The sequence below is a fragment of the Asparagus officinalis genome, chromosome 5 (assembly GCF_001876935.1).
Source record: "Asparagus officinalis chromosome 5, Aspof.V1, whole genome shotgun sequence".
In the NCBI taxonomy this organism is placed as follows: domain Eukaryota; kingdom Viridiplantae; phylum Streptophyta; class Magnoliopsida; order Asparagales; family Asparagaceae; genus Asparagus; species Asparagus officinalis.
The window spans coordinates 130,189,321-130,214,387 of NC_033798.1; the positions used below are offsets into that span (position 1 = coordinate 130,189,321).

General features: G+C 38.7%; 1 protein-coding gene across 1 annotated transcript; it reads right to left on the reverse strand.

The window, feature by feature from the left end:
• On the reverse strand, positions 1–24,822 carry LOC109841364 (calcium-transporting ATPase 8, plasma membrane-type-like). The gene is made up of 35 exons (XM_020410302.1): positions 24,672–24,822; positions 24,355–24,584; positions 22,810–22,926; positions 22,684–22,726; positions 13,635–13,744; positions 13,419–13,550; positions 13,242–13,331; positions 12,304–12,373; positions 10,365–10,435; positions 10,178–10,268; positions 10,010–10,089; positions 9,862–9,933; positions 9,194–9,277; positions 9,020–9,102; positions 8,825–8,933; positions 8,692–8,747; positions 8,544–8,586; positions 8,372–8,455; positions 8,076–8,213; positions 7,248–7,313; positions 7,064–7,162; positions 6,139–6,249; positions 5,870–6,037; positions 5,655–5,714; positions 4,829–4,993; positions 4,537–4,653; positions 4,333–4,431; positions 4,104–4,241; positions 3,642–3,742; positions 2,610–2,655; positions 2,345–2,479; positions 1,988–2,095; positions 686–777; positions 317–408; positions 1–241 (listed from the first exon to the last, which is right to left on the reverse strand). The coding sequence occupies exons 2-35, from the start codon at positions 24,547–24,549 to the stop codon at positions 201–203; spliced, it is 3,306 nt and encodes a 1,101-aa protein (XP_020265891.1). The 5' UTR covers positions 24,550–24,584; positions 24,672–24,822; the 3' UTR covers positions 1–200.

Sequence of the window (25,067 nt, forward strand, 5' to 3'; positions counted from 1 at the left end):
AAGGCGAATCGTAAACAAAAACTATATATTTGACATTTCTAAAATATATAGGGGGTTGGTGGGCCATGGTCAAAAGAAAATGCACGCGAGTTAGAAAAACAAATTACATCACTTGTTCACTATTTCTAAGTATCAAACAGCGAAATCTACATGTATCCAGCCAGGTTTATGGTACGAGTTCTTCATGTTTTCACCGGGTATTAAACAGCCGTATCGCCCTGCTTCTCCGTTTCCTCATCATCTGCAACACGGGAAAACAAATTAGGAGTGCAGGAAAATTAGTTATAAAGCAAGTGAAAGTTGAATGAAGCAGAACCTTTTTGTTTTGTTCCACAACACCTCTTGAAGTAATCCTGGATCGGGATCTTGGGTACGGGGATAAGCTTACCAACAAATGCCAAAGGCCAGCTGTGAAGAGAGAAGAAATAGGGTATCAACAAGATCCTAATGTTAAGAATGGATATGACATGGGCCAGGCAAAAGCGCAAACATTTGACAAACCAATTTTAGTTATAACACAAAAATGTTGCGGATAAATACTATTATTTCATAAGTTCATGAATAAAATCTACTTAGTTTTTGGGTTGTCTTCAAGTAGTTTGATTTTTAGAGAATAGCTCATGAACAAATAAAAGCTACAGATGGCAACCACTACCGAATTTGAGAAGGAATGATCGTGGCATACCTAAGGAAGGCAATACCAAGTGAAACCAGCCACAGTTTCCAACTCAGTCTGACTGTTGTGACAAACTTACCGAGGAACTCGATAATGAGAATCTGCATACAAAACACATACAAAGTTAGTAGGCTGAGATAAGAAAAAGAAAAGGATAATATCACTTGCATTTATTCATAACTAGTACTCTACTGCATGCTATGTGTGCATGACACATTACACACTTTTGCATAAAAAGTACAGACACCTTATAATTGATGATTGATATAAATGTGTATAAAAAAATGTTGTAAGTGTACAGACAAGTATACGGTAACTGATACATAGTTCTCAATTTTCACGGAAGATGTTTATCCACAAAGGTAAATTAGAGATGTAGGAAAGCACATAAATTTGAAAACTTTCAGCCTCTTTCTTATGACGAACTTCATTATTTTGGTTCCTAAACACATTTACAATTTCCATAGGCTCTAAAAGTAATCTTTTACAGATCTCTTATAATTGATGATTGATATAAATGTGTATAAAAAAATGTTGCAAGTGTACAGACAAGTATACGGTAACTGATACATAGTTCTCAATTTTCACGGAAGATGTTTATCCACAAAGGTAAATTAGAGATGTAGGAAAGCACATAAATTTGAAAACTTTCAGCCTCTTTCTTATGACGAACTTCATTATTTTGGTTCCTAAACACATTTACAATTTCCATAGGCTCTAAAAGTAATCTTTTACAGATCTCTTAATCACTATTGTACTGAAATCTTTTTATATATTTGTTACTAACAAAAAGCTTTAAATCAATCTAGCATGGAATTAGAGACTCACCTTGTTGCAAAATAGGAGAGAGAGAGAGATGAAGAACACTATGTGATTAGCCAGGCAAGAGAGGTAAAGACCCACAAAAGCAAGAGGACTAAACTAGATGCAACTTTGCTTCACTTGGGATTTGTAGTTATCATATACATATATATATATATGGACAGTAATGGGCTGGTGGATTATGAAAATAACTATTTGAGATTGAATTTGAAATATGAGATGGTTACGAATTAGTTGAGAGTCTTAAGACGTGGGAAAGTGCTGACAATTTTGAATTATTATTATTTTGTATTATAATTTCCAAAATTTCCCTTCTTTTAAATTGTAAATCATCGGTGGTTATGAGGACATTAAGTGGAATTTTGCTTAACTGTGACACATTAGGGATAGAAACACCAAATTTAGCGACCGGCGTCCGGCTTTCTTTAAATTCTTTAAATAGAGTAATAGAGTAATAGATAGATAGATAATATATAGATCTACACTCACTTGAAAGACAACAGTTACTCCTATTATTCCCAGAAATAGATGACTCTTTGTCACTCCACTTAGCATGTTCAGTTGATCTGGTTTCCTAGAATTGAATTCATTGAATACCTGAAAAAGAGATACAGAGTCAGTATCTGATGAAGTCATGATTCTAATGGAATGAAGAAAGCAGAAGAGGAGCATCCTTTAAGTAACTACAATTAAAGCATTCAGTTTCATCCAATAAAGAAAGCAAAAAAGGTTTGTGCAGACGAACAATTGAACATTTGTTGAAAAATGACAGAATATAACTGGTCTTGAAAAGAAAAAAAAATCATTGTAATCTAGCTCAAGAGAGAGAGCATAGTTGAAGCTTACTTGACAAAAGACAAAAGTATTGAATATGAAAGTATTTGTCACACGATCTGCCTCTTGCGGAGTGTCATGCTTTAAATGCATAACACTCCTACCAGCAAAATTAACGATAAGGAGAACCGTCACTTGATATACAGCCTGCAGTAATAATCCACAAACTATTGTCACAAGTAAAGAAAAGCAACCAAAGTTTAACTATATATACGTTATATGTATATGTATGCACGTATAATATGATATATGTTATGTTATGCACCAGCAGTATTACCTGAATGAACAAATTTCTCCACATGATATTTGTGATAAGAGGTTCCCTGATCAAGCATTCATAAACATCAGTAAACAGAAAACTAGGAGAATAACTTACCTGCACAGCAAGAAGGAAGCAAGAATATCCCATTGACCAGACTCCAAATCCCCAGAAAGGATCTGGAGACTCTATTTAAACAGTAATAAAAATCAGGCAATTTATCAGTATGGAAACCATTAGAGTGGTTTCATCCAAAACATGATTTATTCTATGTACAAACATAACTAAAAAGAAAGCCTCTACTAGTATGGAAACCATATCCCCAGAAATGATTCGGCGATTCTATTTAAACAAGGATTCTGAGATTCTATTTAAACAGCCATAACAATCAAGCAATTTATTTGCAGAAACCATTAGAGTGATTTCGTCCATTTAAACATCATTTGTTCTGTACAAACATAACTAAAAAGAAAGCCTCTGTTAACCCAATCTTAAGTGTATTGAAGGTAAAGAAAATTACCAACAATACTCCTATGAGAAAAGAACCAAATCAAACTGCTCCGCAATCTTCACTAGTCCATATGCAACTGTAGCTATTCTTTATATATTAATTACCTGAGTATATGTCACTGCACCGATTTGGACTTCTACATATCATGTTTGATGACAAGCCTAAATGTTTCTGACATCTATGTATAATAAAACGTATCAGAAGGAAGTTTAAATACGATCTTGTTTGGACAAGATAGTTTAGTATGCCATCTAGGTGAAAGGATGTCGATGTTTGACATCTTCCATTAAAAGGTCCATACATACATACATACATACATATTTTTAATATTATACACACATAAATAAGCATATTCTCTGTGTTTCAGAAATAACATATAAAAACAAGACCAAGCACAGAAAATATCAGCAAAAAGGACTCCAATAACCATATACATAGAGCACAAATACTGATAAACTCAATATAGATGAAGAAATCAGCTGGAGGAAATGCAATTTGCCGAACTATTCTCGTAAAAAATGAATTAGAACAATTCTAACCTTCTACCAACAGGAGGTCTCATCATAAGGTGATCAGTCGGTGGTTCAGTAGCCAATGCAAGTGCTCCAAGAGTATCCATGATAAGATTAACCCAAAGAAGCTGGATAGGCAAGAGAAGTGGTGATTCAGTAATAAATGAGGATCTAAAAGAGCTAAAAATTACTGGTATTTGCTCAGGAAATAGATATCACAGTGCTGTTCTGTTATTTCAGTTACAACTGCATAGTTTTTCCACATCACAGCTAAATATGTTTGAATATTCTTAAGAAAAAGTCTAATATGGATCGCAGTGGCCATCATAAATTGATTTGAAAGGAAAATATACTACCATAGACCAAACTCGTAAGCTGTTAGTGGCTTGAAACACTAGTGTATGCTTTTTATTAACTATAATAATGGTAGTGGGATGAATTTTTTATATGAGAAAGGAAGAAACCTAAGAAAGTAGTATCATAACAAACCTGCACGGTGTTCAAAGGAACTGCACCAGATGTAACAGCAGCAACAACATTAATGACAATTGCTGCAACGTTCACAGTTAGCTGGAACTGGATAAATTTCTGGATATTTGCATACACCGATCGACCCCAGCGAACAACCTAAATGAAAGCCATAAATCATCATGTTGTTTCCTCACATCTATATGTATCAGATCTGACTATAGTACAGTTAAGTGACATATAGACAGACCTTTACAACTGATGCAAAATTGTCATCAAGGATGATAATGTCTGAGCTTTCCTTTGCAACCTCTGTTCCCTGAATTCCCATTGAGAGACCAATATCTGCCTAAAAAACAGAAAACAAGTGGATAAGTAATAACATGAAATATAACGCAGTACCTGAGAAATACAGCTATTCATGGACTTAAGTACACCACAAAATATAGCACACCTCATGCAAGGCAGGAGCATCATTAGTGCCATCACCAGTGACAGCAACCACATTACCTCTTTTCTTCAATGCTTGGACAAACAAAAGTTTGTCATTAGGAGACGACCTTCCCATCACCTATACATTCATACCTGAGTTAGTTTCATTTACTATGCTGAATGCAACAACTGCAAGAAGTTTTATGCTCCTTTTTAATTCAAGTCCACACGATGAGGACAAGTAAGCCTGCAACTCAATATTTCATGCCAGAAATGTACTGAAATTAGAAGGGCATAGGTTCTATAAATCATACGGAAATCTTTTCAGCAATTGCTTCTCGTTCTTTTTCAGACTTCGCACGGAAAACTCTTCCCTCTATCAAAGTTGGCTCTGTTGCATCAGCTTCAGAATTGAGAATCCCACACTCCAAAGCAATGGCTTTAGCAGTCTGAAGATTGTCTCCAGTGACCATCCGCACCTGCTTACATAACAAATTACTGGTGTAAGAATGCCCTCTTTCAGAGTTGATGGAAGCAAAACTGCACTTCTGACTTGAATAACAATGACTAAAACAAAGAGCTTAATATATACAATTCTAGTCAAATAAGGCCACTTTGAACATTTAAGTTGCAGAAGTTTGCTAATGCAATCAAACAGTAATATGTATTTGATGCTTAGATGTTGGCAAGATATTTATCAAAACACTTACGCAATAAAAGAGTGTATACAAATTCTCTTTGCAAGAGCTAAGTGTTCAATCATAAATGGGTCTGATGCTTATCAACTGGCTGCCCATTTAACAAAATGAGCTACCAAGAGATAAAAGTGTGAGGTCCACACCTTTCGATGTGACTTTTAGGGTGGGCCTCATCACATGACTTGGTAGATCGCTTAGCAAAATGAGCCGTCACCTCGTATAAATTATTTCCATCATAAATAAGATTAACACCCACTGTAAACATCTAATTCTGATATTGTAGAACAGCAACTATCCGAAAAGGGAGATAAATATAACATGGTATGCAATCAAATATTGAACTTCAAGCAACAAAAACGAAGAAGGGCATTATTCTATTCAATATTAGGAACATATAAATAACATATGATAATACATTTTGCTAGACAAGATTCAAAAGTACCTTCACACCAGCATTTGTGCACAACCTTACTGCATCTCTGACCCCAGGTCGACAAGGATCCTACAGTCACATAGTTTAAGCAAAGCATAAAACACAAGATTGAGAATAAAAGCTACAAAAATGATGTGAATAAAATCAATGTCTATCAACTCAAGAGGCAATATAAATGTGTCAATCAGGTAAAGTTGTGCACATCTGTCAACAAGGTAAACTACCTTTATTCCCACAATACCAAGCAGAATCAGGTCATCTTCAGGCAACACCCAATTAATTCGTTCTTCCTCTCTAGGAACTTTTCCCAAGTCATATAGTCTGTAAGCAAATGCGATGCAGCGAAGGCTAGCTTCTGCCATAGCTTCAATAAATTTCTTAAATTCATCCATCTGAAATTCCATAAGAAACTCAGAATGTTGTAAAAGTTTTAATTAAGAAAAAGGGAAAGAAGAAATCAAAAAATTTCCAGAAGAAATAAAAACAATCTTACCTGATTGGGAGTCATTCGCTCCACTGAACCACTGGCATCTAGCCAGCCTGTACATGAGGCAAGGACTATTTCAGCAGCTCCTTTCCAGTGAATATGAACTTCAGAGTCTCCCTGAAATTATATGAAGAACAGAAGCACTTCATTCAAGAGCTTGTTTTCCAAGACAACAAAAAAATTACACGTTTGTCACACCAGATTCTTGGGCAATGTGCAAAGGGTTGGACAAATTTACATTGTTCCCTGAATTTTCAAGTTTAAATCTGTGTTCCCTACCCTTTAGGATAAATAGAGCCTTAGGCGAGACATGTTAGACTGTGCCTTAGGCAAGGCATGCTAGCTTGTGCAATGTCCAGCATACAACCTAGTATAAACTGATGAAAGAAAAGAGAGCGTGTACACGTTCATTATGCCCTGAGATGAAACTAATAAGGAAAGAGAGCATGTACACATCCATTATGTAGCTTAAAAAGAAGGAAAGAGAGCATGTACACGTTCATTATGCCCTGAGATGAAACTAATAAGAAGGAAAGAGAGCATGTACACATCCATTATGTAGCTTAAAAAGAAGGAAAGACAACACATACACGCCCATTATGCCCTGAGATGAAACTAAAAGAGACCAGCAAATGACATAGAACATTCTCAGTAAATAACACTAAAAATGAATCTTATCAGAAAAATTATGTCTGATGTGAAAGCCACTATATGATAACAAATGTCAAACACTTTCAGCTCCAGAATGAATTACAGCTAATATCAGAAGCTTTAAACTCCACAATGAGTTACAGAAAGGTAATGTTATACTTTTTTTTATAACATGCTGTGTGCACATGCAGTAGTGATGCATTCCTATACTGCAGCAATGTTAAAATAAGTCTGTCGTGTCAAATTAACATTATAGTTCCCGAATATGAAATGTGATTACCACATTTAGTGCAACACCTCCACGTTTCTTTTCAGAGTTGAAAGGGAACACATGAAGGATAGATGATTTGGATCTTGCATCATTGAACTTCATCCCTAACTGCAGACAAGGGCAGTAAACTGCAATCAACAATAGATAAGAAACAAAACAAAAGGAAGTGATAAAACCGAGAAGAAAAACGTACCTTGACCCCCCAAGAAAGGATTGCCTTTTCAGTTGGTGAACCAGTAACCTCAATAGCTCCACCATCCTGTTAGTATGGGAGTCTTAGTCCATAACAAGTAACTGCATATGTCAAAACAGTCCTACTCTATGACTAACATAGAAATATAGAAACAACTTGGCAGAATTGTGAGAAATTACACACATTTATGCACAAGTAGAGGCATCCATTTGCACCAAAAAAATAGTCTTCTCAGAAAGGAAAGTAATCAGATGTTACATAATAAATTAAAGAAATATAGTTAAATATAGAATGTGAGACAGATAAATAAGTCTTGCTCCATAAGAATTGAATTTGACGCTCATATATGGGCATTCTACAACTGTTGACTAAGCAATCATTTGTGCAGTTATAAATCAGGTAACTTCTTCATAATAAGGGTAAGATTGTATAGCTGATATCTTGGTTGTCTCCGCCAGTATAGTCAAGCAAATTACATGACCGCAGATTATTAAAGCAAGAAATATCCAGTCCTCAGGAGAAAGACACTGAATAATAATGGTAACAATAACAAGAATTAATAATATTACAAATAACAGTAAGAATGACATGGACTTAGAAATAGTTATAGTAGCAGTAATAAGTAAACATGCTGAGATTGCAAAATAACAAAGTTTCTGTGTATGTTGTAGTCAATTCCTATGCACGCATGCACGCACAAGAAGAAGACAGACAAAATGCCCAACAGCAGCACCAGTAACATTCCATGCCATTATTTTTCATACAAAAAAGAGGAGAACTATCAAAGGACAAGTTGAACAGGAAAAAGGATTACGGGGAAAGTTTTACCTCAGGCTCAAAGACATTGCCAGTTGTATTCTGTGCAATACCTTCAATTAATAGATGTGATGCAGTGGAAGACGTCATCTCAACATTCTCTGGGGGATCTATCTTCTTTCCACAAACATAAGCCTCCACAACAGTCATCTTAAAACATAACAACAAAAGCAAATGCAACAGCATGAGGAGAAACATATAGGATGGCGAACTTCAAACAATGGGAACTTTTCTCTTTGAATTCGCAATAACTAGAAAAATGGAAGAAGAAAACCATATTGCACCAAGAAGATATCAAAATGACTTACTTGATTCATTGTGAGAGTACCGGTTTTATCACTGCAAATTGTTGTAGCCGATCCCATGGTTTCACAGGCTGAAAGCCTTCTCACCTGTAACACAATCATTTATATTACCAAAAGATTCAAAACATGCACATCGAAGAAAGGATAACCCCTTCAATTTTATGAAGGTGCACACCAGAGCCTTATCCCTCATCATCTTTCGCATAGAATAAGCAAGGCTGAAAACATAAAGGATAGAAATAAGTATATCTTGAAGCAAAGGAAATAACAGAAATCTTCACATTCCTGGAAGATAATAGATTTTTCAGTTCTCAGGTAATTACGTCAAAGTCACGGCAAGCGGAAGCCCTTCAGGCACAGCAACAACTACGATGGTCACCTAGTTATAGTTCAATGGATCAGTAATATTGCAAGAGAAACAGAATATGAAAGCAATATTTAAATATCAATACATACTGCAACAGTCAAAATCTTGACAGCTCCATTAATTGCTTCCTTAAGACTTGTGTGTCCCTTAACAAACTGGATTGTCCCATCAGGATTTTTGGAATGTCCAGTAAAATACCTGGAATATTACCATCAAAATATTGTTAATGTTGCATCTTCATAAACTGCTGCTTCGAAGAAAAAAAGATGCAAAAGGATAAATACCTGACCAGAAGGACAACAAGAACTAAAGAAGCAACAGTTAGGCCGACTATGCCAATGAAGGTAGCAACACCATTCAGGCGCACCTTTTCAAAAACAATACATAAATATGGATTGACACGGAAAGCTTAAAAATAAATGGCCGGGAAAAATGTTATGATCAATAAGAACGCAAACCTGCAAAGGAGTTTCTTCACCATTATCTTCTGATATACTAGCCATTAATAAACCCCACTCAGTATTGATTCCAACTGCAGTAACCTGAATAGGTAACCCACACAAGAATTAAATTAATAATCCTGCACAACTCAACCCACATGAAGCTGCAGTGAACAAGCAAAAGTTTCTAGTTGAAGAGAATTCTGATGCTAATTTGCCATCAGAATTCTCTTTCTATATCAGTTTTACCTAGGTAGTGGTGCAAAGAGTATCATAGTGGCACACATCAGTGGGAGTGCATTTTAAACAAATTTATGTTCACACAGATTATACATCATACGCATCTGCTCTCGTTTTCAATGAATCATTTGATCCGTTCTGATCAAATATTTTTAATATTTGATTATTATTTCGTAACTTGTTAGATTGTCCCATTATCTTCCTGAACAGTTATCCCTAATCATACTCCTTTTTAGTAGCAAAAAAGATGTTGGCACAATAATACAATATCATATCAGATAAACAAAAGTTTCCTTTCTCTCACTTCTTCCTGGGAATCCCTTAGTAGTAATTACTAATTAGTATCCAAAACAAAGTTGATACAGATAAAACTAGGCTATGCATTATAGAATGGTCATTTAAACAAATAGCTACAGGAATCCATCAAATATAGTGTAATATCTCACCAACATAGTACCATAACCATCAGCAACCTTGCACCCAGCCATCAAAAATGGTGACTTTTGATCCTTGTGGGCCTGCGTAAAGCATTATAGTGTGATAATAAGAAATTATACACACAATAATGATGCCCAAAAAAAGAGAGTTACTCACAATTTTGCTCTCTCCTGTCATGCTAGATTCATCAATTGCAAGAGACTGACCAGAAATCAAAATGCCATGCAGCAGGAAGCCTGGAAAACACGTATCAGTTATTCAATAAGGTACACAAATATACAACTGCTGTGTAAAACTTAAAGCTAAACAAGATCATTATTTGACAACCTACCTGGTCACCAATTTTGAGAGGAACGATATCACCAACAACGAGATCAAAAATTGAAACTTCAACTCTTCTGCCACCTCTCGTCACCTGAAATATGTATGCCACAAAAAGTTGTAAACACGTGTGTAAGATTAAGGAAAAAAACTCAACATCTAATAGAAAAAGTTTTGTGGCAGCACAAACCTCAAGATGTATATTCCGCTTCTCCTCATTCAAGTTTTGGAATTGAAGTGACTGTTTATAATCACTGATGGCTGGACAAGGTAGACAGAAGGAGCTAGATGTTATAAATTAATTGCGAGAAGCATATAATTTTTTTCAATAAGTAACTGAGTCTATGTTTAATCACTGATAGCTAGACCCACATCACAGAGTAGCCAAAAATCTACATAACCTTCCAACTAAAAGATCTTTGGGGCTGTACAAAATACAAATAAATAAGAACACTAAAATATTATTCTAAGTAACTAGGAAAAGAAGAAAAATAAACAATAATAGACTTAATGAGGTTGCTTTTGTTGTTATTTTGTTGAGTGCCTCTACTGTAATTAAGTGTTTTAATAGAACAGATGGGAGTACTCTGAAAAATTGTGGTAACTAGGCATAATGAAGCAAGTTAATGATAGTTTTAAAAAAAATTAAAAAGAATAGGGTCTTCTACTATTGATTTGACTGATATCACGTCTGACTATATATAATATACATACTATTAGATCTACTCAGAAAAACTATAAACACGATATTTATCCTGGACCCCTGGTTCAACCCAACCAGAAGTCTGATTTGGTTAAGGCAGGTGACATCCCAGCCAATGGTAAGTTTCAAATGTCCTGTGAGGTCGGGTTAGGGTTAACGGTGAATATGAAAAAATTGGTGCAGTTTGCAACCTTTAAGAGAAAAAATAGACTAACATGTTAGATGTCACCAGAATAAATATGCAATCTGAAGCATCCAAAACTAACTCAAAAAAACACATCCACATTTCATAAGTTGACTGACAGAGATAGGTTTGGATATTAATCAAGGTCAAAATCTTCTAAAGCTTTCATTATATTAATGATTCATCAAGTTACCTGCCAATGTGTTTGGGTTAATGGTGATGATTATAGATTACTACATGTTGAAAGAAGTAATCAAAGAGGATACTTAGTTCCCTCTCTTGGATGTTATTTATTATCATAAATACAAATAGACTTGTCCCTAACCAATGTGGGACTAAACATACATAAAGAAACAACTCTCGACACTACAAAACTAAGTTGGTCTCCAAAATTAAAACACTTTATTTAGGAGAACAAGATAACTAGAAAACAGCTTAATTTGTAAGTCGAATCCCAATTGGAATTACAAATTTCTTATGTCATGTTACAACAGTTGGCTCAATTAACAGACACGACTTCGAATTCAGTGCCTTCTAGGTTACTTATGACAAAGCTAGACATGTTTAAAACTAATGTGGCCACCAAAGTTGACAGATATATTAAAAACTGAATCCTAACTTCGAATCTCATATGTATGTTTATATAATAGTTGATTCAAGTAGCTTTCCTAGTTATTTGGATCTTCAGTAAGTGATCAAATCCAAATTGTCAAAAAAAAAAGAGTTAATGCATTTGGATGTATTAGCCTATTAGTTGGGAGTTATGTCTTATAGGTGACATAGCAGATGACTAAATTACTGATTCTTATAAAGGATTTTTGCTTGGTTCGTTGTTCAAGCTTGTCAATTTGTTCATGTGAGAATCGAGCAAATAAGATCCACCTGCATCAAAATCTTACATGTGGAAGTATCAAAATCTTACATGTGGAAGTTCGCTAAGTTCATTTGTTAAATCTTATTCAATAGGGTTATGGTACATTCAAGTCTGGGAGGCCTTTGTTCCTCTTTAATAGTTCAGTTTTCAATCTTCCAGTCATGTCGTAATATTCTGAGGATCACTCCATACTTCAGTCGTCATAATAAGATTTTGAAAATACAACAAAAATAACTTTAAAATGGAAAGCATGTGATGAAAATGTGAAAATGCACCCCAAAGGTATGCAATAGTGTTTTTGATTAAAAGGAAACAGCCAACTAAATCCGAGGATTATATGCCTAAGAATTATTTTAATAAACGAATACCTGTAACAAGTATAACAAGAATAACAGCGAAAGCAATGCTCCCTCCATCATACCATCCTTCTTTCAGACCCTAACACAAAATACCAAAAGAAACGGGAACCTTAGATATACAAGAAGAAGTAATATACAGTACAGGCAAAATCTAAGTTAATAGGATTAGTTTCTAACAGTTATGGAATCTGAAAGCAAACTGCTGCTTGAAGGGCTTAGAACTGAATTAAGTACAAGTAGTGTTTGAAGCCCTAGCAAAAGCTCAGTATCAATTCCTTTTTTAATGAAAAGAACTTATCATAAAAAAGTTCTGATATCACGAAAGATATGCAAAAGTCAGGTCAAATTTACAAAAATTAAAAGGGTGCAATCCTACTTATACAGCAACGACCAATTCCTATAAAATAATTCTCTTCTTTTAACAGTGTTTATAAGCATATCTCCACCATGCTAATATATGTCTACCATATTCTGCTTTTTAGAAGAAGTTTTCAGATTCCACTGATTATACTTAATGTTACAAATTTAGACACCCAAATATACTTGCTATGAATTCATTCCTCATAACTGACATGTTTATTGTTTCATTTATCAAAAGGAAACGAGTCACTGAAACATGCTGACATATGATAAAAGGCTAATTAAACATGCTGAGACGTTTATTGTATATTATTAGCTTTAGTTTGAGAGATCCAAATTGACATATGAAGCTTGAGGATTAACTTGTGCCTGACAGATAAAATTAAATTCACAATCACAAGAAAGAATGTCCATATAGTCCGTCTATGTGGCATCACAATGCAAAATAGTGAAGAAGAACTAGGAAAAATGGTTATATCAGATAATCAATAGTATAAAGAAATGAGATAATAATAATAGAAAATGATGTTAATCATACACAATTGAAAATAGTAATATTAGATAGATAGTGACTAATTCAAACTCACTTCAGTCTTTATGCCCAACACCAAAGATACAGCAGCTGCTATCATAAGTATGATTAAAGTCAAATCTTGCCAAGCTTCCCATAGGAAAACCTAACGAAAAGAATATAATGTCAGTCACTGTTAGGGACTGACGACTGAAAATGGGAAAATAAGAACCAAGTTAAAGGCAGGGCATACCCAAAAGGTTCTGCCTTTCTTTTGGGGATAAGTATTAGCCCCAAATGCATTCCTTCTACGCAATACATCAGCATCATCCCCAGTAATCCCCTTATCCAAGTTGGTCTTTACCATGTTTGCTATGCCTTTAACCTGAGATGCAGGTGGCAGATAATAAGTTAAGCAAGCAACAAACCCAAATAGTCTAGTTTATAATTCAACAATCAGACTACTTGCCCCTCCATAGCCTTGTAATGCAGAAAAATCATGATCTCGGGTCATAGCAGTAAGCTGCTCCATTCCGATCCCATAACCACCACTAGGAAGAGCTGGCACTACAGGAGTACCTGTTTTGAAGATGCATAGAACATTCAGATATAAGTAACAGTGACATTAGGTAGCAGTATAAGAGTAGACCAAATAGGAACATTTAGAATAATGATGGTCAGTGAAATAAAACCTAAAAGACTAAATATGATGAGTTTAAATGCATAAACAGGAATTAAATTAGACTGTCCCGCTCACTAACAGGCAAATAAGAAGAAACAATAACTTCATGCTGAAACTTATGTAAGCGTTGAAAATTGCCTATAAGTCTCCGTGAGCAGCTCAGAGCTAAGATGAGGAACGTCACTATCCAAGTTACAGAAGCTTGATTGACGTCGATGAACGCTTGAAGTGAATCGACGAACTACGTGAAGTAACGGAATTTCAGAATAACGAAGACACGAACTGATCGGGAGTTCCGCGTCGCTTACAAAAGACGAAACGACGCTCCTATCCCAGCTTAATCCACAATGATCTAATCATCAGAGCTTATAGAATTCCTCGTCAGCTTTCCAACACACTTTGAATCACTCAATTCCGAGTTCGGATGAAGAAATTACGGCGAGTACGAACGAATATACAAAAAGAAACGTATCAGCCTGAGTTGAGACACCCCGAGGTATCTCGGCACAAGCGAGACACCCCAGAGTGTATCGGCCTCGCTGAGACACCCTGGGGTGTCTCCAGCCCCAAAAATGGGTTGTTACGCGGTTTTAACCGCCCGGGTGTCCTTGGAACCTATAAATACAGCCTCAGGACCCTTATTTTTTCAGATCTGAAATTTTGGAGATTAGACGAAGCCCTGTCGGATTGAAGACTGAAGGTGCTCGAATTTCAGAGAGGAGGATGAGAGATTGATCGAGTTCGTCGGCATAAAGAAGAGGAGCATGTCAGATCTGCAGTTCCCCGGGTCCGTTCCTTAAGATTATCCCGTTGCGATAATCTTAAGAAGAGCAATTATCTCGCCGTAGCCGAGATAAGCGCTACGGTTTCTTGATTCCTCCGCGAATCAACGAAGCTCTGCTCGATTTTTCAGCAATCAGATCTGATCGACGGTGGTCCACGGATATCAACATCCCCGTCACAGGCCAAGATCCCACGCTCCCACGCAAGCAGCGGGCGATAAACACCCGTTGCGTTTGTTTGAAGAGAGTTGTATTTTTTATTTTTTTTTTATTTTTTTTATTGTGTAAGAAAGTCTTATAAAAAGACTAATTTTACTTTGAATCTGTAATCGATAAACGTGTAATAGATTCAGCAATGAAGAAATCAACTTTCACCGCAAATAAACTGGCGATCACAGTGGGAGCCAACAGCTTCGCTGCCGAAGCTGTCGTGCCGCAGCCGACGATCAAGATCCCGGTGTTCGAAGAGGTCGAGTACGAATTCGACCAGCAGAAATTTAAAGAATACATCTCCTCCTCCTCCTCCTCCAGATCTGCTCCTCCTCATAAGCGCAGAAAGATATCCTCCTCTCAGAAGATCCGCCGGTCTCCAGATATGAAGACCCGAGAAGTCGATCTCCCCGTAGTCAATGCTACAGTTGCACCTTGCAACGATCCGCCGACATCCAATGAGACCAGATCTGCAGATCTGAACTCCTTCGCGATCAAGGAGCCGACTGCTAAAGGTGCGCTAACTCTATCAAAGAGAGCTCGTCAAAGGAAACGCCAACGCCTTGCGAGCCAATTCGCCAAGGTTTTGGATCAGGTGGATGGACTCCGTTGCCAAGCAGATCGGGAGTTCAGAAAGCGCCAAGTGGCTAATCTATCGCTACGACCAGCATCGGGATCCTCCTCCCGACCTCCGATTAACGAATGGGTTCGTGTCAAACGAACCCATCCTACTCTCGAGGAGCGAATCCAGAAGCGTCGCGCCTTGCTTGCGCATGCCCGGATCCTTGTGCGAAAAGCACAGGAAATGCAAAAGGACGAGGCAGTTAAGAGATCGCCGAGATCCAAACAAGTTTGGATGCCAAAAACCAAATCAGCGCCTAAGGCAAAAGCAGGCGACGTTGCTCTCCGGCCTTCGTCAACTCCAGATCCTGCTCCCGCACTTCCGATAAAGCCCTATGACAGCGTGGGTCTCTCCAAATCTAGAATCTCATTAAAGGATCGCATTGGCCTGCTACCCGAGGATCGAGGCAAAACACTTATTAAGGAACGTTTGGGACCATTGAAGGAACCCCGAGCAAACATCCAGACTGGGGGTAGTATGCGACCTCCTAATGAGTTGATTTCTGCAACACGATTGGGGGTGCGTGCAGAAAACCAGGAGCCCGTTAAGGTTTCACCCTCACAAAGGTGTGATTCCAAACGTGTGACTCCTGCAGGCGCCAACAAGACGATGTTTACTCAGATGAAAACGCGTCAGACAGAAGAATGCGTTATACCTGAGAATTCATGTAAACAGCCAATAGGTTGCTCTGACTGCAACGTCGATGAGTTGTACTATCGGGCTGGGGGTACGAATAAATCTCGAAAAAGAAGTACCCGGAAAGCGGACTCTTACTGTCCGTGTACCAAAATTATCAGGCTAGTATTATCAGCGTGTAGCTGCCCCAAGACCGCTCCACAGAGGATCTCGGTATTTGAGAGGATCTCTACTGAAGCATCAAAGCCCAAATCAATGCGTTTTTGTAAAAGACGATCGGTTGCTCGAGATGACGAACTCCCAACAGTTACTATCAACGTGGTCAATAAGGGGAAGTCTCCGATTAGTTCAAATAACTCCAACCCTAATTTTTCTTCAGGAAGAGAAGTTAGTTCGGGAATAACCTAACGAATATCTCAACTTCAGCTAGATACCGTTGGATATAATGATTACCAGGGAGTCCGTGAAGAAATCCGTTCCGATGACGAACTCTCAGATTCTTGTTCCGCAATCGCCTCTGACAATACAACGTCTAGCATAGGACAAGCTCGGGAAGTGTTCATGATCAACACCTCGCCTCTGACAATACAACGTCTAGCATAGGACAAGCTCGGGAAGTGTTCATGATCAACACCGAGCAAATAGCCAAAATCATTGAGGATGCTCTAGCCAAGCAGAAAGAAGCATTCAAAAACGAAATGGAAATGGCTATGCAGGAGATTAGACAAATGCACGACCAACAAATCCGAACTTTGTCGAATCAGCTAGGTGAGTCCAGCCGTCGCAGCACTGCTAACCAAACAGGTAGCGATTCAGATGTAGATGAACACAACGTTGGGGATGATCCCACTAAAAATAACGACGTTGGGGGTAGACCCACCAATGATGATAACACTGGGGATGGCCGCATTATTCCTCTCGAAAATTATCCAAGATCTGATACAGACGAGGACGAGAAAAAAAGGACCTCGAGAGTAAAATCAACGCGCTGATGTCTGCTCAGGAGATAAAAAGGATCGATATTTTATCTCCCTACCCAAGAAAGTGGGATTCAATTCCGTATCCAGCAAAGTTCAACCTGATCAACTTCACGTCGTTCGACAGGAAGGGCTCGCCCACTCAGCATCCGATCTACTTTAGGTCCCACTTAGGTATGATCTCCGATAATGAAGCCTTGATGGTTCGGTCATTCGTTGGCACCCTTCGCGGGCCTGCCTTCGATTGGTACCGGCGTCTCAAACCCGGAAGCATCACTAGCTGGGAGGACCTGGAGAGCATGTTCCTCGGTCATTTCTTCGATGATGACGCTGAAGTGTCAATCAGAACACTCTTCGATGATTTCTTCGATGATGACGCTGAAGTGTCAATCAGAACACTCTTCGATGAGAAACAGAAAGACGGAGAGTCAGTGGATACCTTCATCAAACGCTTCCGTAATCAGGCAATGAACTGCAAGGATCCCGTCACGGAAGAATTCGTCTTACAGACCTGTCATAACAACTTGTCCATTAACATCTTGGACGTTATGAGAGTAGAGCCGCTTAATATTTGGAAAGAGTTGAAGGAGCGCGGAGAGCAGGCCGAATGCTTCCTCAGAAGGAGGAAGGTCGAAAAAAGCCAACCGATGGCTAACCTTCTGAATCCGAGTCTCATTTTCTATGATGAAGGGAAGGCACCTACAACAGTTATTGACGTTAATCAGACATCGTAACAGCAACCCCGAAGACAGCAGAAGACTTTGGATCCGATGCTCCAAAAAAAATACTCATTCAAGGACGAAGACGTTCCAACCATCTTCGAGACCCTTCTCGAAAACAACAAGATCAAGCTGTCACCCATCACGAATCAGGAGGAAGCTGACAATACTGCGGATCCGAAGTACTGCGCGTACCACAAGAGGATCCTTCATCCCACTAAGGCTTGCTTTATTTTAAAGAATAGCATCCAGACCTTGGTTGAAGATGGCGTCATAACGTTAGGATAAACCAAATGAGAACGGCAATACTCTGACAAGTATAAGAGTATAAACTGCTTCTCAACACTCCGAAGAGTATACGAGTATAAACTGCTTCTCAATCCTCCAATTGGTATATGAGGTTAAACTGCTCCCTGATACTCCAATAGGTATACGAGTCTAAACTGTTTCTCACACTTAACGGGAAGTTCCTGGAGAATTTTTACATGTAATATTCTTAAGGATAACCTGATCATGTAACTCACTATGATGTTAGACCCAGTTTCACGAAGGAAGCTGAGGATGGATGATTCATATAACGGAAAGTTTTCGGAAGAATTTTTACATGTAATTTTCTTAGGGATAACCCGATCATTACAAATAAAGTAATAAACACTAAACCCACAGTGATTTCCGAATACTCTTTTGCTGAGACAAAATTCGATCACTTTTTTGGATCAATCATCCCACACAAAACTCTCATTGGTATTTGACAACTCACAGTCTTCCACCATAAAATCCCCCACCGATCAGACTAATTGACGGTGGGACCACCAAAAATTTTTTCGGTTGAATCCACTCAAACTTCTATGTGTTTGTGCACTCAACATTCCCATTATTAATTCCGGACATAATGCTTGGAATTTTGATCTGTCAATCTTTGACGAATTGTCAAACCCCTTCGTGTTAGGTCCTTATCACTTGACACTAAGAACCCCTACTGAGTGATTTGTATAAGTCAACACTCCTGTTATGATTTGTACTCCCACACTCACTATTTACCTGGTCAAACCTTCTTACAGTTAGGACCACAACCAAAATCTCCTCTCGGTTCCTCCAATGAACGAGAGATCCACAAATCGAGAGATCAAACCTCCCTATAGTTAGGATCGTCTCAAACATCCCACTCGGTCAAACCTTCCTACAGTTAGGGCCAAAATCAAAATTCTCTCTCGATTTCTCCAATGAACGAGAGGTCCACTTTCAAATCGAGTGATCAAATATTCCTACAGTTAGGGTCATCTCAAACTCCTGCTTGGTCAAACCTTCCTACAGTTAAGACCAAAACCACAATTCACTCTCGATAAACAAAAAATTCATCTTTAGTTCGGTAATCAAACCTTCCGACAGTTAGGGTTATCCGAATCTTTTCGATTCTCGGAGTGGAGATCCCACTCTTAGTTTCACCTTTCCGGATTCTAGGGGTGAAGATCCCACCTCGAGTCTCTTTTCCAACTGGAGATAGAATATAAAATTCTTCCTCTTCAGTGTTGGAAGATAGAATATAAAATTCTTCCAGATAGAATATAAAATTCTTCCTCTTCAGTGTTGGAAGATAGAATATAAAATTCTTCCTCTCTCATTTCGGGTTCGTCTTTGCCCCAAGAGAAGACACCACTTTTTTCAACTCCCAAAATCCGTGCCTCACAGGTACGGGGAATTTTATCCCGAATCCTAAGCAGGGATAAGTCAACATCTGACACGTGTTGTCGGTTTAGTCTTTCACCGATTGAAGAAGACACCAGAATTTTAGTCTGGGGAATTTTATCCCAAAGCCTAAGAAGAGATAATAAGTCAGCGCCTAACAGGCGTTGTCGGTTAGTCTTTAACCGTAAAAAAAGAACAAAAACCCACATATTCGACATTGTGACAGGTTGTTATTCATAACACCAAAATCCGTGCTTCACACGCACGGGGAATTTTATCCTGAATCCTAAGTAGGGATAAGTCAACGGTTAACATGCGTTACCGGTTTAGTCTTTCTCTGATTGAAGAAGACATCAGAATTCCAGTCTGAGGACTTTTATCCTGAAGCCTAAGTAGTGATAAGTAAGCGTCTAACACACGTATTCCCGTAACAATGGTAAAATCTACGTATTCAAAGTCGTAGCATCAAATCTAAAGGAGTTCATTCCTTTAGCACAACGTCACATGCGGAACGGACTTTAAATAATCCGCATGTAAGCCCGATTCAAACGGTAATCGGTAAGAGCACGTCAAATCCGTTGAGGGCTGAGGATTTGCCAAAAAATCCTAAGTCAACGTCTGATACACGTCGCTATTTAGTCTTTTCACAGGAGAAAGACGAAATCTACGTATTCAATATCGTATCACTAAAAGGGTTAACTCTTTTAGCTTAACATCACATGTGGAACGAACTTAAACAATCTGCATGCTAGTCCGACTCAAACGGTAGTCGGTAAAGGCTCATTAAACCCGTTGATGGCTGAGAATTTGCTAAAAATTATATAAATACGAGTCATTGACGTACCAGCTCCGTTAGTTGGTCTCGTGACTCGAGTATTCAACAACACCAAGATAAGATCCACACATGCAGATGAATCAGCTTTAACAGTTGGTCCTGCAGCCCTAATATTTGGAACCGTCATGCTCCAATATCTTAAGAGCTTAAACTGTATATACTCCGGCAGACGTACTTGTATAAACTGTGTTAACGGCAATCGATCCAAAACCCTAAGGTCAACGTCGGTCAACGTGTAACCCTAGGTCAACGGCAGTCAACGCGTTGCAACCAAAAAGTCGACGTGCGACGTTCAAAACCCTAAGATCAACGCCGGTCAACGCGTAACCCTAGGTCAACGTCAGTCAACAGGTTGCAATTAAAAGTCAATGTGCGACGTTCAAAACCCTAGGTCAACGCCAGTCAACACGTTGCGATCAAAAGTCAATGTCAGACGATCTGAAAACCTAGGTCAACGCTGTTCAATGCGTAACCCTAGGTCAATGCCAATCAATGTGTTGCAATGAAAGAGTCGATGCGACGGAGATAGTCGGTTCTAAGTCAATTCAATAACACGAGCCAAACTCAACTCACCGGTTGTAGACTCGAGACTTCGACGACGGCCAGGCGATAAACGCAGCGCCGGAAGGACTTCAGCTATTCTTCAAAGCATCGAATAGACTAAAAATCGAATGAGCCAAGAGTTGAAACTAATTAAAGGTCCTTTACACCGATCGAATGCTGGACCAATCACATCCAAAGTATTTCAGCCTCTTCTATAAAAGAAGCGAGTCTGGAACGCTTTGGAGGGGGTATCTGTAGACGTTAAAAATTACCTATAGGTCTCCGTGAGCAGCTCAGAGCTAAGATGAGGAACATCGCTATCCAAGTTACAAAAGCTTGATTGACGTCGATGAACGATTGAAGTGAATCGACGAACTACGTGAAGTAACGGAATTTCAGAATAACGAAGACACGAACTGATCGGGAGTCCCGCGTCGCTTACAAAAGACGAAACGACGCTCCTATCCCAGCTTAATCCACAATGAGAGTCCCGCGTCGCTTACAAAAGACGAAACGACGCTCCTATCCCAGCTTAATCCACAATGATCTAATCATTAGAGCTTATAGAATTCCTCGTCAGCTTTCCAACGCATTTTGAATCACTCAAATCCGAGTTCGGATGAAGAAATTACGACGAGTACGGACGAATATACAAAAAGAAGCGTCTCAGCCTGAGTTGAGACACCCCGAGGTGTCTCGGCACAAGCGAAACACCCCAGAGTGTCTCGGCCAAGGCCGAGATGCCCAAGGGTGTCTCAGCTCATGGTGTCTCGGCCTTGGCCGAGACATTCAAGGGTGTCTCGACCTCGCTGAGACACCCTTGGGTGTCCTCCAGCCCCAAAAATGGGTCGTTACGCGGTTTTAACCGCCCGGATATCTTTAGAGCCTATTAATATAGCCCGAGGACCCTTATTTTTTCAGATCTGGAATTTTGGAGATTAGACGAAGTCCTGCCGGATTGAAGACTGAAGGTGCACGAATTTCAGAGAGGAGGAGAGATTGATCGAGTTCGTCGGCATAAAGAAGAGGAGCTCGTCAAATCTGCAGTTCCCCAGCTCCGTTCCTTAAGATTATCCCGTTGCGATAATCTTAAGAAGAGCAATTATCTCGCCGTCGTCGAGATAAGCGCTACGGTTTCTTGATTCCTCCGCGAATCAACGAAGCTCTGTCCGATTTTTCAGCAATCAGATCTGATCGACGGTGGCCCACGGATATCAACATCCCCGTCACAGGCCAAGATCCCACGCAAGCAGCGGGCGATAAACACCCGTTGCGTTTGTTTGAAGAGAGTTGTATTTTTTATTTTTTTTTATTTTTTTCATTGTGTAAGAAAGTCTTATAAAAAGACTAATTTTATTTTGAATCTGTAATCGATAAACGTGTAATAGATTCAGCAATGAAGAAATCAACTTTCACCGCAAACAACTTATACACGCTTGTGAGCAAGTATATGTGCGCATAATACAAATATACCTGAACATGCTGTCAGACCCTTACATCTTCACAGGTATACATTTAGACAGTCTGCTAGTGATGAAGGGTGTTTATTGGCAGAGGGACAGATTAGCTTAGAGGCACCCAGATGGATACCAGGAATAAAAACGCTTTCAATGGTTCAGAGAACTTCCAAATGAACAAAGACACTAATGGCATGCTTATAGAAAATAAAGGAAATATGACTTCCAAAGGTTACATATAAACCAACGGACTAGGCATGGTTCTTTTCCCACTTAAAAGCTCCCAATATAGAATAGTGACAAAATAAAGAAACTCAAATCAAAGCCAGCAGATCTTATAGCGGAAAAAAGAACTTGACACTTCTCTACCTGGTGCCTCTCTATCCCCAGCCTCCTTAAACAGGAATGCTGCCTGCGGAAGTCAAACAAGCATATGAGCAAACTATTGGACAAACAATGCAATTTGAAACAAAGTTGACATGGGTAAGAATTTACCCTTATAACTTGAGCATGAGATCGAATCTTCCTCCGTATCTGTTCCTTCTCTTCCTCTTTTTTTAGATCCAAAGTATATCTAAACCTACGTGATGCATTTAATACAAGCGCTGCTTGCTGTAAAAATTAACAGAGCAGAATGTTTGGGTCATTGCTATCAACAGGAGCGTTGAAACTGAACTTGCATTTGAAAATACAGTAGATCTTAACGTTAGAAAATTGCATATAATGATGCTTAGGCTCAAGAATATTTTCAATCTCTATGCATTACCAATTGTCCTGCAATTGACCATAGTATTTGAATAATTGGAAACTGTGAATGATACTCTTGATATAGAGTGATTCTTGTAACCCCTGGAGCTACATAGCACAGAACTACAACGGGTCAATGGCAAAAGTATATTCTGCTCAGCACACTTTTTGAGGTAGTTGAATCATTGCATTATTTGGATGTATAAAGTGGTTATATCAATTGTCCAAGTGCCCCCAAAATGTTTGAGGGATGCGCCTCGATTTCTAGGATGTAGTGAACCATGCTAACTGGTTCACAATTTAGTACAGAAATCTAGTAAGCTTTGGAATGAGCCTGAAAATAAAAACTCTAGTGAAGGTATTAACTTGTGAACATGTATTCAAATTATGGAGAGAAAAAAAACCTAAAGGAGGCATCACAAATCTATAAAAGCTACTTCAGGTTAGGATGTGACCAAAAAGAGAATGTAGCGGTTCATCAAGGATAAGATCATGGTGCCACCTCCCAGTTGTGCAGTTCATGCAAGAAAAGAAAATATACTAAAATGTCACTAAATCAGCTATTAATTTCTTTTTCCCTTCAAGTGATAAAATCAGGCTACAGTTGAACAAGCCCTGGATATATTTTTAATTACACACTCTTTTAAAGTGGTGAACCATAATTCCTTTAGACACTTTCTACAGCATGAACCAAGACTTCAGCTGCAAAGACAAGGCCTCTTCGATATGTAGTTATATCCTAGTGTCTTCTTATATTTCCATAACAAAAATATAAAACCAAAACCGGCAAGAAAATGCCTAACAGCCAGTGATCCTGACATCCTCCCTTCCCAAGTTTTATTATATTTATAAAATAAAAAATCTATGAACATTACATTTGCAACTACAGCATTGAGTAAATAGATACACCAACCCTTCTTTGTAGCAAGACTGCATGTATTTGATTCTTAAATCTTAATACCTAAATATCCAGTTATTATTTAAAAAAAGGTCAATAGATACGCTCCTTTCCTTTCTTTCTTTTTTCCTTTTTCCCCCTTTTTTATTTTTTTCCCTTACCTTCAAAAATCGAAACTGGTGCACAAATTAAACAAAACAAAACTACCAAAAACCAAAAAAAAAAAAAAAAAATGACTCACACTGGACGCAAACTAAGTCAGAATGCAGATAAATCAACAAATCCAACAACAATAAGCCCTGACATCAAACCTCCCAATCAACAACCAGTCCACATTTCACTCAAACTAAGCAAAAAACGCCAAATCTCAACATAAAGATCAAAGGTATACTCACCCTCCATCGCTTCAGCCTCTCGATCGGAGCATTCTTCGGCGGGATATCGAACTTATCAATGGACGAGCAGATCTTATCCCCTTGCCCCTCGCTCGACTCCTCGTCTCGACGCCGGCGGTAACTGTTCGGCGACATCGGACATCCTGCAGACTGCCTAAACGGCTCGCGCGATCGCGCCGTCCCACCCCTATCCATCGCTGTGTCGCAGGAGAGATGATGATGAAGCCGCCCTAAACATCAAGAAATGGATCCTTTAATCGACAAGAAAAGAATCGTGCAGTGATTTTTTAGGGCTTACTACAAAAAAAAAAAAAAACCTTTTTCGTTGCATAAAATAGTAGGAAAAAACCGAGGGCGGTGGAGTGAAAATGAACTACACTCGCTCTTTCACTGCAGCAGCTAACGCTTCGGTGCGAACCTTACTTATTAAGGCGGGCGAATAATTCGCGAACTTTTTCTAGTGGCGAATTATCTGAGAACGTTACGGGTCGCGAAAGTTCCCGGCAACTTCCGCGGTGCCGTGACCTGACCCCACGGAATTCTGCACGGAAATTTTGAGAATATAACGACTGTTTTTCTTGTTTGTTGTTTCAAACTCAGGCGTTGTTGGATAGTAGGCCCCAGCGGACGCAACGGTTCGCTCTGTGAGTACGGGAAACATATCAAAGTGAATCTCACGCCTAACTTTAATATCAATTCTCGTTAGGTTATTA